Here is a 13427-nt window from a genome sequence, read left to right as displayed (position 1 = left end):
CTAAAAGTCTGGAGAAAGATGTTTGTTTTTTTTGCGGTCATACATAATTTAGATTTGAAAAGCAGTCCAATTTTGGCTCTCATATATCAGTGGATATAGAGAAACAAATAATGTCCAGAAAAAAAAGAGACATTTTCCTTGAAATAAAGATATGAAAGTAAATATAATGCCCAGGTACTGTCTGGCCGGTCACTTTAGTGGAAGATTACAACGATGGAACTCTGAGTGTCTCAGCATTTTCCATGGTGACTGCCACAGTTGGAGTAGTTTTGACAGAAGGTAGCCAGGAGGGAGTCACGATTAAAGGAGTCTTTGTTTCATTGTGGCCTGTCATCTAGTCTGTTTGTTTCCATCTAGGGCTGTTTCCTAAATCTACCCGGGTTTAGAAGACATGTCAGTCCTTCAGTTATTCATAAATATCCTCTGCAATCAGTAATTAGATCCAAGTTACGCTATAGCTCACTGATTAAATTAGTTTGCGTCACACAAGACATAGGTTTTTACCAAAAAATTAAATATTTATTTGTTTTCTTTTTTTTTTTTTTAATCAATTTTCCATACATTTGCAAGTTAAGGTCAACATTTAATAGGTCTTGATATCAGGTGGATGTGACCAGTCCATTCATGACATGGTAACATTAATCATGTCTGTTTTAATTAGATAAAACCATTATTTTGTCACCAGTGTCCCCTTTCCTCCCTCAAAGGGAAAATGGTTCAAAAAGAATTATTTGAAGGAATAAAATAAACATATTTTACAAATTCACACATAAATCTGGAACAGAAATGGTCTCTTTTGTAGGACAAAGGTGGCACCCAGCTGATATGGGACAGGCTTTCTATGTAGTCTTAAGTTACTTTTTTGCTGTTTGTGCCTTATTGCCTTACAACTGGCTGTGGAAAGGATAATAAAAGAAATTGTTGACACACAATTGTCCTCAGTCTGTGTCCTCAAAAAAAAAAAGAAACATTTATGAATTACTAAAATACAGCAAAACCATGTCAGGCTCAACCATTCAGATTGACCTGGCAGTTCTTTTTCTCTCCTGCAGTTTGTCACTCCACTTTCCAGTTTTTCTTTTGCCCCTACCTCATATCTAGCTGTATTAAGTTGGGTATTTTACAAAAGTGGTCATAGAAAATAACTACAAATCTTTTTTTTTTTCAAATGTCATATTTCATGACCCAGATGTCACATGTGTGTCAGTATTCTTTCAAGTCCTCTGCCACTGTGGTCCATCTTTCTTTTCTTCCTTTTTTTCACTCACAATGTCTCAAATTCTTTCCCCAATGCCTCTGATCCTTAGCATCACGTTTAAGGAGAGTTTATTGTTGCATGAGCGATAGTTATTGTGATTTATGCAAATAAATAAATAAATTAATAAAAAACCCAAATAAATACATATTTACTTCCTCCTCAAATAAATACATTTTCCCAGGCAATTTACCTTGGCATGTTTTTTACTTAACCTATGTCATGTCAATGCTGTGAAAACAGTCTAACAGCATTAAAAAAAAAAAAAAAGATCACATTTGAAAAGCAGTTTGGTGATTGGATATGTTTTTTTTTTCTAAGATCATCAGCAGTGCTTTCATACTGACATCCAGGGGAAAAGAAAAAGAGAAATTTTAAAAAGTTGGGATCAGAGTTTCACACCAAATTTTCTTTCAAAGACATAAAGAGTTGTTTGCCCTGCCTTCAAATACAACAATTCTGGCTCTGATCATCTCAGAGGGCCAGAGGGTGAGAAGAGGAGGCAAATAAAGAGGAGACAGAAGAGGGAGATTAAGTGTCTCTCTGCAGAGTGGAATATATGTGCTAGGATCGTTCTTCTTCAGGGTTTCCCGGGGCGTAGTACCCTGCCAGTTGCCTGAAACGCGGCCCCCAGTCGCTGAGGTAGGAGAAATCCTGCTCTGAGGTGGTGGACAGGGTGTGGATGGAGCTGAGTGAAAGGGCTGGCGAGCTGGTGCCCTCGAAGGCATACGTCTGGAAGGAGTCATACGGCGGCACCGACAGGTCGGCGTCAGCCTGTTCCACCTTCTTTCGGATGTAGCCTTTAAATAGGGAGAAGTCTGCTGCAGGTCCCTCCACAACACCGGCCTGTATCCACTGGGGCAGCGAGCGGATGTCCGGGCCAGAGTCACAGCTTTTAGCTTCTGGGAAGTCATAGTGGTTCCTCAGAGCACTCATGTCGTAAGCGTGAGTGTCCTGCTCTCCTCCACCTTCGTCGTTGTACTTGATCACGTTATCCCTCATGTCCTCCTCATCTTCCGCCATCCTCTGTCCTTTCCTGTGGCGCTTCAGGGTCAGAATAAGCAAGACGAGGACTGTTGGACACAGAGAGGGCACAAGACAGAGATGGAAAATGAATGACGTTTGTCAGATCAACTTGAGCACCAATGCATTACTTTGTAATGCAACTGTGTACTGAGTTGACCACTGAAATTTCATTTGTTCATTCTTTCATTCAATTGTTAATTTTCCTGAAGGTGAGACAATTACTGATTGTCTGGTCTTCAAGAAAGCCTATATCTGAATCCAAGTTGCGAGTTTACGCTGAAGCCTCTATCTCCATGATAACTTGGATTTCCCCTCTTGGGCAATGATTGTATATTACTTACTTTTACATTTTAAATGTATGAATATTGATTTTTATTTTTTTATTTTTTTTACAATCCAGATGAACTTGACAAAGAAATACCTCAAAAAATTAAATTTGAATTGAAAAAAAAAGTTAAACCATCGAGACGAAACATATTATGTTCTAATGACAGCGGAAGAAGACAAGAGCTATATGTACAGATTAATTAACGAGGGCTTCATTTGAGCAGATATTTTTACAAATAATTACATTTGCACTTAGGAACTCAGCCCCTAACTTTATGAATGTCTCTCAAAGCTGCCCTTTTTCCTCTGAAGCTTCCGTCAGATCTCACACATCAAATTATATTTTCAGTGATTAGGTTGAGATACTACAGAAAAAGTACTATGAAAAAGATAATGAATATGTAGTTACTCCAGTTTGATGGATCAACAGCAATTATGCTACCTTCTGAGTAAATAAAAAATAAAAAAAGAAGAGAAAATATGGGTGACACTGATGTTTATTACATGAAAAATAAATTGGAAAAAAAAAATAAAGATAAACTGGATAATGGACATAAAACAGAAATTAAGTGAACAATCTTCTTCGATATAAATAATTATAAAATAATAAAAGTAATAATAGTAATAATAAATATTATTATTATTATTATTATTATTATTATTATTATTATTATTAAATGTTTAAATTACCGTAAATAATAAGATAAATAGTTCGTCGTTCTATCGCAGAATTTGTCAATCGCGTGTGGTTCCTGGGCACACTGTATATACAGTACATACAGTATATACTGTGTATATAATGTTTTTTCCTCCCTTTTCTTTTTGGACAATGAGAAATTACTCTAAAGGGATACCAGCAAAGGGACATTTAGATAGATCATTAACCAGTAGGCACCATGCATCTTCGGAAACGGATGACCTGCTGCCTAAAACAAATGCCTACAAGCCCACAGAGATAAAAAGATGATCACTTACAATGGGGGCAAGTGCTGTGTGGAATGACACAGATTGCTTGATACTCTGGATCCACCAGAATAGTCATCAATACAAAAATGAGACACATATCATTTCGCAGTCAGACTACATCAGTGCCAAGACATTATATATTATGTACAAGAAATGCATATTTAAAGCACTATATACAGTTTGTGCCCATGACAACAAGAAAAGATGCACTCTTTCAAAGTGACCTTGAAAATCAAGGATCAGCATTTTTTTTTGTGTCTTCACCAGCTCTTTCTGCAAACAAATTCTCTGTCTCTTCTATGCACATAACTTGTTGTGGCTCCTGATGATTGTCTTCATTTGGCGCAAACGGCCTTAGAAATAACCTGGGGGAGTGAGAAGCACCTCCTGCCTGGTCTCTGCATGAAGAAATGTGCCAAACAAAAAAAGCCTTGTGATTGTGAATTTTTTTCCCCCCAGTATTTCTGACTGATCATGCACAAGAGTTCTCCTCTAATACTGTTTATTGGGCTCATTGAGAAATTGTTACCTCTGACCATAGTGTGTATTTTTCTCTTCCACGGATGTCTCAGATCAATCGCTTCAGAGTGAAGGAAGAGGCTGAGGTTTTTGGTAATTTGTGGCTCACATTGCTGTGCTTTCCAAGCACAGAGACTGTTACTCTAAATTTACTGTAATGAGGGTACAGTAGCAAGCCTTGCACAAATCAGAGGCTTCTCCAGTAAATAGTATAATGTGTAATCAGATAAACTCCTTAACTGATTACATGTTAAATTGGCAACTCTTAGGTGCACAGTTACTTCAACTGTGAGATGCAGGAAACCTATTTAACGTGGAGATAAGCATATCTTATCCTGTGTTAATGCCCACCGTTTTATGAGGCAACTACCTCCTATACATTCAAAGCTGGTCCCCATGTGTGCAGATGTTGTGATAAGCCTTCCTGACAAGGGAGTTAATTTGCCATTGAGCCACGCTGGCTGCCCCACCCAGGAGTTCATCAAAAAGCAGATGGGAGGTAATTGGAATGAATGCCTGCAGATGCTGCAACACAGTGGAATGGATTCATCACATCAGGCCAATAAATGAACTGATGGAAGGACTGTTTGTTTGTAAGGTAATTAGGCAGAAATTTGTTTTCATTTCTCTCATCATCCAACAATTGATGTAATAAAGGTGGTCCAGCCTCTGGAGGGATGTGGAGCTGCCTGGATAGGTTGATAGATTCTGCCTCTGAGAAGAGAGTGGGTGTATGTGGAGATGAGGTCCACAGAGGAATAGTGCATGGGGAGAATGGATTGCATTACATTTAAATTGCAAGGATTGATTTGACAAATGACATGTAACTGTGCTTAGCATACATACATACATACTAACATACATGCAGAAAGAAAGCTACTTGTTATGCGGTGTATAGTAACACTTTCTAGAATGCATTCCTGTGCCCATTTCTCACACCATGCTACCGTTCTGAAAAAGACTGCTAGGTACCCAGATCTGTTCAGTTCATCTTCTACTAATCAGTATCAGTCACTCAAAGTGGTCTCACCATTTAGATTAGATTTATTCACACTGATTGAATCAAACTTGCTTCTTTTTATTGAACATCTAACAACAAAACTAATTGAATTATCAACATAAGCATGTCATTAATCATATTGCGAACATGATATATATATATATATATATATATATATATATACATATATATATATATATATATAATTTGTTTGTTTATTTATTTATTTTTTTCTGTGTGGCATTTAGCTTTCTAGATGTTTAAAGGCAAGAGAACTGTTTGAATTTCAGGTCTTGGAGGGGGATGTCATCCAGCCCCCAAAACATGAAAACCACTATCCACAGACAAACATGGTTATTTATAGCTTTAGATTTGTAGATAACATTTTTTTTTTCGTTGTTGTTGAGGCTTTTAAAACCACAATGAATAAATGATGCCCTGCTTTTTGAACTTCATTCCAGCAGATGGCTTTGGTTAACAGAGGCAGATTTCTTTGAACGACTCTCATTAGGAAATGTCTTAAAAGAAATATATATATACTGTCACTGTAAGTTATACTTAGGGATGCTTTGTGTCAAACTCATCTATCATTCATTGCTGCCCAATGTAAAATAAATGTAGGACACGAAACACTGTCACATCATAGTCTTTTCTTTCAGTGGCAGAGATGGGACGCTAAGATGCACAGGGGAGGATGGAGCTAGAGGGTCATAAAATTTTCAGATATGACTATAGTAAACCTCTTTGGTCTCTGAGTATATACTTATATGTGTGTATATACATGTATATAAATTCTGAGAATGCCTGGAAAGCCTTGCCGACAGAAATGCTCCTGTTCCAGGGGTGTAGGAGTGCTGAGACAACTGTTTCGCCTTTTGGTCTTTCTCTCTCATGCCTCCATTTTCATCACCACATCATTCCATCTCAGTTTGTGTTCCTGGGATCAAAAAAACTTGATATCATTCATAAACCCTGCCATCATTGTCTCCTCTTCTTTCAACAAAAGCACCCTTATCACTGTAACGGTGGCAAAACGTCAAACAGGACAACTGGTGAATGAACATGACCCTGTTTTAGTGTCATTCACTGCATGTGCAGTTTAATTCATGAACAATTGATAACTTCTAAAAGTAGCTGGTCCCATATAGACACATACGTAGTTGCATGCTTTCATGAGTAGATAGTTGCAGCTCCATGAATGGCCTTTGTAAGACTGCAATACTGCTAGTGATGTTGCTGGAACAACTCAATTCAGCAATTGACCTGAAAAAGCAATATTAAAAAACTGGAAATATCCACTTTTTTTTCCAGCCATCCACTATTGATCCATACATTTATCCCCTCATGCATCCATCCATCCATCCGTACTTTAAAACATCCATCTACTTACCTATGAGGATGAGCATGCAGACCAGTAGTGCTATAAGCGCCCCGGGGCTGAGAGCTGCACTCATTACATATGCAGTGGCATTGCAGGACTGGATGGCTCCCTCTGTGTGAGCAAAGGAACATGGGTATTTACAATAAACTTTATTCAATAGTAGTTATGACTTAATACATTTGGACAAGGATTAAGCACTTTAAAAAAAGCAACAACAACATTCTAATAGCTGAAATCACATTCTGGGCTTTTTTGTCTTCAAATGTCACATCTAGTGTTATTTTGCTCTCCTCAAACATGAGCTGATAAGAATTGTTTGTTTGCCAGAACAATAGCATAGGTGACCTTTGAGCAGTGCTGCTGCTGATGCAGATGGTGACATTGATGATAATGTTAGTAATGGTGTAACTCCCCCTCAGTAGCTCTCACCTGTGTCACAGCCACAGACGTGTATGGTTAGGGTGCCTGTGGAGCTGAGGGAGGGGGGCCCGCTGTCCACAACCAGGATGGGCAGGAAGTACACATTCTGCTCACGGCGGTTAAAGCCCGACCGTTGGGTCCGGATTCCAGCTGTGTCGTCTGAGTGGGTGGTTTGTGTTTGTGTGGGTCAGACAGACAAAGCAAAGTGGAGAATCACAAATGAGTGACTTTTGAAAGAACAAAATCAGTTTGTCTCCTCTGATGTCTATTTTTTTTTATATCAACTGCAACAACATTGATGAAACTCCATCCACTGTGAATTTCCTTGCCTGACTTTTGTTTTACCTTCTTTGAATGCTTTGACAGCATTGATAAAAGAATTAATGACCTAGTTGACATTCCTAAAATGTCAAATACATGAATAATAATTTTCCAGATTTTGACAGTGTTAAATGTTTGTTATTTGATGCACAAACCAGAATTCGATGTACTTGTGGCAAACCCCCCCCCCCCAAAAAACAAAACATAATTTACCATCCTTAAAAATATTCTGAATAAGTTATTTGTCATACAATCATGCACAGTTCAAGAACTCTAGTTGCAAGGGTAATATAACTTTGGGCTTAATGATTCCACCATGGAGGTGAATGTGTGATTACATTTATCATGTTTTTTTTTAAGCAAACAAAAACAGGAGAGAAAATGAGTGAGAGAGACACTGTTTGAAATTAAACGTCACCGGTGTATATATGAGTGTTCTCCCGGAGACATAGACAAATGTAACTCAGGGCAAGAGAGGAGGTTTTGACAAATAGAGTCAGAGAAGCTTAGTGGGTAGACCTGCACAGAGGATAGCAAGCAATCCATCTCCCAGATCATATATCACCCTCATCCACGTCACCCTGGAGCTTTTCTGGCACATGTAGAACAATCTTCATATTACTGTTTATGTCGGAAACATTACACCCCTTAGTTTGTCCTTTTGACTTTTACGTGACATTCTCTTACACCAGCCGTCTGCTTGTGAAAACAGAGTCTGCTCTCTACTGTATGTTTGACATGCTAATATATTTAGATTGAGGCATCTTGGCATCTTTGTTTCAAAAACAAAAAAAACAACAAAGTTTTATCTATTCAATCAAAATATCCTTACACATCCACCTTTCAGCTCCGAAGTTCTAAAGTATAGAGCAAACTAAGTTTTTTTCAATATTCAAAAACTTGCTAATTGCTATAAGGCATGACGTAGGGCTTATGATACTGACCAAGGAAGCGGCAGTAGTTCAGTCCACTAGGTCTTTGGCCGTAAAGACCAAAAAGTAAGTATGGAGTGTGAACTGGTAGCTGGAGAGGTGCCAGTTCACCTCCTGAGCGCTGCCAAGGTGCCCTTGAGCAGGGCATCAAACCAAACAAGCTGCTCTTAGGGTGCTGCATATCTGCTAGTCGCTCCACCATCTCTCTTTTTAATTTGCATGCTTGCAGGCCCTTTGTGTATGTATGTGTGTGTGTGTGTGTGTGTGTGTGTGTGTGTGCGCGCGCGCAATCTCTGGCCCATATATGTATAAAAAGAGTGAAAAACACTGATCTTTGATCACGAAACAAGACACAGTATTGGCATGAGAATTCAGATCAGTTTATGCACAACACAGAATAAAAACCTTAAAAAAAAAATATTTATCTATGAATTATGTCAAAGGTGCATCATATAAACATGAGGTTTACACATTTACGTATGAACTACCCTCCATCCAAATTGAGATTTAGGCCGAAGTAGTCAATGAAGTAAATGCTTGTAAATAAATTCACATTCATTTTTTATTTTCATTACACTCATTTTCACAGCAGTCCATTCAATAACTTTACTATTATTCTCTATTCTTTTTACATATGAAATTCCTTTTTAAGGGTAATATTGGACATTTCCTGGTAAAATGGTGACAGATTGTCACATTACAGCAAAGTTTATTTTGTTAAGTTGAGGTTGTGCTCCAGAGGCTTAAAAAAAAGTTTAGCAACATGGAGGGAAAAAATCCTTTTCATCATTGTGAGTCAAGGCTTGGAGACATAAAGCAATGTGAGGCCATGATGGGAAAAGAAGAAGTGACAGATTGAAACTGACAGGTTGACAAATGTGTCCATGAAAAGAGACACCACAGTGCATAAAAAAGAGGTGGGAGGATAAAAAGTATGTTGGCAGTAGGGGGTGGGGTTGTTTGCATTTCACCCAAATATACTATAAATGGTCTGCGGTATTGTTTGTTGGTGAGTGCATGAAATAAATTTGAAAAGAAGATGTTTCATTTACTTTGAGCATACATTTCTTAATTATTATTCCTAGCAATTTAAACATAAATTCCTTCACTAATACCCTACCAAATACCCTTATACTCACCATTCCAGTATTTAATTTATGTAAAAATCCACAGAAACAATTGCAAAAAAAGGTGAAAAGTGTTTTTGCATGACATTGTTATATTTGAAACAACATCAGGATGAGCACTCCTCCTCTTTTGCCCATTTATGCACAGGTTGGACTTTGCAGCAAACCGGAGCTGCCTTTATATGGTGACATTTCTCTTGTCTGTCCCCTGACATTTTCCTGGTGTCAGATCAATCTTGATTTAGCCAGGTGTCACATCCACTTAGGCACACATATCTAATTGAGGAATCTGCATGCGTGTTTACAGAAACACAAGCACGCATGTCTTCTTCACAAAGCAAAGTCATTGCTCCATGGAACAGTGATTTTAATATTTTCCTTAGGGTGTGTATAAACATTGTGTGATAAGCTAATTTGACAATATCACTCATGAAAATCGTGATTTGTGAAATCTTCAAAAGTGGAATCGCTGTGTGAGCTCTTTATACAGCCATGAAGAAAAATCCATCCATCCATGCATCCATCCATCCATGCATCCATCCATCCATCTATCCATACATGAGATGACCATAATCATTCCTTGTACAGCTGCTATTTCTGCTTTGCATGTCACAGGTCTGCTGGAGCAAATCCCAGCTGACTACGGGTGAGAGGCGGGGTACACTCCGAATGCATGGCCAGTGCATTGGGAAGCCACGTGAAAGACAAACAACCACTCACACGCAGACTGTTGGTTATATGAACCCAAAAAGAATGCTCGCAGAGAAGGAGAGAACATGCAAATTTAACATCAAATCTAGAATATTCTTGCTGTGAGGTGACAGTGCTAACTACTGTGCTGCCCAGTATTATTATTATTATATTTATTATTATTATTATTATTAGATAGATACTTTATTAATCCCAGAGGAAATTGTACATATCCACTGCTCAGGCATTACATCACGAATAAATACTGGATTAAACACCAGGAGAAAAAGAAACACTGACATCTCAGGACATACTGCAAGACATACACTACACTAACAGACACATAGATAGATAGATAGATAGATAGATAGATACTTTATTAATCCCGGAGGAAATTGCATATATCCACTGCTCAGGCATTAAATAACAAATAATACTGGATAAACACCAGGAGAAAAGGAAACATTGACATCACAGGACATACCACAAGACATACATTACACTAACAGACAGGCACATGCAGCACTAACAGGACTTATATACTAAACTATAACTAAAATATAAACAGTATAAAAATTTAAAAATATTACAGTATTAAAATATAAACAGTATAAAATAAAATCTAAACAGTATAAAATTGAATTAAAATATAAAACACATGCAGCACTAACAGGACTTATATACTAAACTTTAACTAAAATATAAACAGTATAACATTAAAAATATAACAGTATTAAATTAAAATATAAACAGTATGAAATTAAATTAAATCCATTCAACCGTGCGCTGACCTCGCCACCTCCCCCCCGCTCCTCCTGAGAGAGTCATCGTACCCCCTGATGGCACGGGGCACGAAGGAGGACCTCAGCCTCTCTGTGGAGGCGCTGTGTGACAGCAGTCTGTCGCTGAAGGTGCTTCTCTGCTGGGAGAAGGTGGTGTGCAGGGGGGGGCTCGTGTTGTTCATGATAGCCTTAACTTTAGACATGGTCCTGCTCTCCAGAAGCGTATCCACAGAGTCCAGGCTCAGCCCGACCACTGAGCCCGCTCTGCGGACTATCGCAGTGTCATCGGAGTACTTCTGTATGTGGCATGTATCTGAGTCGTGCTTGAAGTCCGATGTGTAGAGGGTGAAGAGAATGGGGGAGAGAACGGTCCCCTGTGGCGCCCCCGTGCTGCTGGTCACCATAGAAGACAACAGTCCCCCATACGGACGTACTGGGGTCTGTCTGTTAGGTAGTCCGTAATCCAGCTAACGAGGTAGGGGTCCACAGCCATGGAGGTCAGTTTGTCCTGCAGGAGCCGGGGCTGGATGGTGTTGAAGGCGCTTGAAAACTCAAAGAAGAGCACCCTGATAGCACAGCCCCCGGTGTCCAGGTAGGAGAGCACACGGTGGAGGAGGTACAAGACAGCGTCGTCAACCCCAACCTTGGCCTGATAGGCGAACTGGAGAGGGTCCATTGCACCCTGCACCTGTGGACGCATGAGCTCCAGGACCAGTCGCTCTAGGGTCTTCATTACGTGGGAGGTAAGAGCGACCAGTCGGTGGTCGTTGAGCTCAGTAGGGCGTCCTTTCTTGGGTACAGGGACGATGCAGGAGGTCTTCCACAGCGACGGGACCCTCCCCAGCTGCAGACTGAGGTTGAACAATCGCTGCAGAGGGTCCCCCAGTTCCGAAGCACAGACTCGGAGGAGTCTTGGGGAGATCTTATTATTATTATTAATTATTGTTATAATTATTATTATAATTATAATTATTATTATTATTATTATTATTACTATTAATAATAATAATAATCTTTATTATTTTATTAGTCATTATTATTATTATTATTATTATTATTATTATTATTATTATATTGTTATTTTAATTTTTATTAAATTATTACTACAGTTATACAACTCCCATAGTTTCTCATTAAAATGTCACTATTTATTTGATCCAATAGATTTAAATCAAACACACTTTTGCGACGTGTCACATCAAACGCATCATTTATTCACCTACAAAAATTAAAGAAAAATATGGAGGAAAAAACTCCTTGGTTTCTAAAGCACTATCTGCCATAGCTGGTCAAGTCAGGATGCACAGCTGCTGTGCCATATGTTGTGGAATTAATTGTTCAATCCTATTCCCATCTACGGGTGGCACAGCAGCACAATGGGTAGCACTGCTGCCTCACAGCAAGAAGGTTTTGGATTTGATTCTTTTCTATGTGGACTTTGTATTTTCTCTATGTCTATGGGCTCACTCCGGGTTCTCCAATTTCCTCCCACTTCCAAAATCATGCAGCTAAGGTGAAGAGGTCACAACAAAACTGCCTATAGGTGTGAGTGGTTGTTTGTCTTGTGGCCCCTGGGATAAGATGGCATCTTATCCGGGGTGTACCCTGCCTTTCACCCATGGGATAGCTTCTAGTTAGGATCCTCCCATCCACAAGGATGAATGGAACATCCCATTATTATGTGCTTCATTACGATGTTGAACACTTGTTAACCAAGCTCATTTTTGCTGACCTGTACACAAAAATATGGCACCCTAAAAAAAAAATCCAATTAGGTTGATAATGTCATTTGCACAGACACTCATATTAATTTCAGTGAAAGACCTTTTCTATCTCTCTCACCTTTGACATCCCATAAAGTGAAGTGTCGATTGCTGGAGGCTTCTGGAGCCAGGGTGAAATAAAAGCGATGTCCAGATTGTGGCTCGTCTCTGTCCACCACACTGATGGTGTGAATCAGCTGAGGAAAGAGAAGGTAACCAGTGCAGAAAAAAAGGAAAGAAAAACACAAGAAAGAAAAAGAAATGGAGGTTAGAAAAAAAAAAATTCAAATTCATTTTTCATGAAGAAGGAAATGATGTGGAGTGACTTCACTTAAATGCAGCAGTATCAGACAGCTTCCTGTGAAAGTGCAGTTCAAAGGGCCTACAGTCACAAATACATGAAAGCCCCCTTTTGTTCAGAAGTTAACACAATAATAAAATATGTCTTAATGCTACAAATACAAAAACCACAACTGCTTTATGAAAAAGGCATATAGCACATAATGAGAACTTTCTGTCAGATGAAGCAAAGAACAAAATGCAAATGTGAAAAAAGAAACAGGAAAGAGGAAACAGAGTCAGCGAGGGTCTGGTCCCTCTATTCAGGGCAATCATTGTGATCAGCATTGAAAGATAAAACTCGACTGTGATCCAATTTTGAGAACTCTGTGCGGACACAATAAGGTGAGATAGGCTTCACTGTGAGTCAGGCAGACATCAAACACCCCCTGGAAATCCTTTCACTTTAACACAGACTTCTCTGTGACAGTTCATCCCTCTCTCATTCTGGTAATCTGCAGCCAGCGTCAAACTATAAATGATATTTTCACATCACATCCCTCTCCTGGTTTTCTCTTCTGCCGGCGTGATATGTTGCCCACATACTTCTTATTATTTTGATTTCCTCCACTTGTGTTG

At 38.9% G+C, this 13427-nt stretch overlaps 1 protein-coding gene across 1 annotated transcript in view; it reads right to left on the bottom strand.

Annotated features, from left to right (window-relative positions):
- Positions 1 to 564: 564 nt before the first annotated feature.
- The window catches only part of LOC137595141 (cadherin-22), a 71585-nt gene continuing 58722 nt past the window's right edge, over positions 565 to 13427 (bottom strand). The window contains exons 9-12 of the mRNA XM_068315011.1: positions 12589 to 12706; positions 6904 to 7053; positions 6484 to 6585; positions 565 to 2328 (exon numbers count right to left, since the gene is read on the bottom strand). Coding sequence (XP_068171112.1) covers positions 1820 to 2328; positions 6484 to 6585; positions 6904 to 7053; positions 12589 to 12706 — 879 coding nt within the window. The 3' untranslated portion in view covers positions 565 to 1819. The remainder of the gene's footprint in view (positions 2329 to 6483; positions 6586 to 6903; positions 7054 to 12588; positions 12707 to 13427) is intronic.

Source organism: Antennarius striatus, chromosome 5, assembly GCF_040054535.1.
Source record: "Antennarius striatus isolate MH-2024 chromosome 5, ASM4005453v1, whole genome shotgun sequence".
Lineage (NCBI taxonomy): Eukaryota > Metazoa > Chordata > Actinopteri > Lophiiformes > Antennariidae > Antennarius > Antennarius striatus.
Note: the sequence above shows the minus strand (reverse complement) of the source record. Positions and strands in the feature narration are given on the sequence as shown.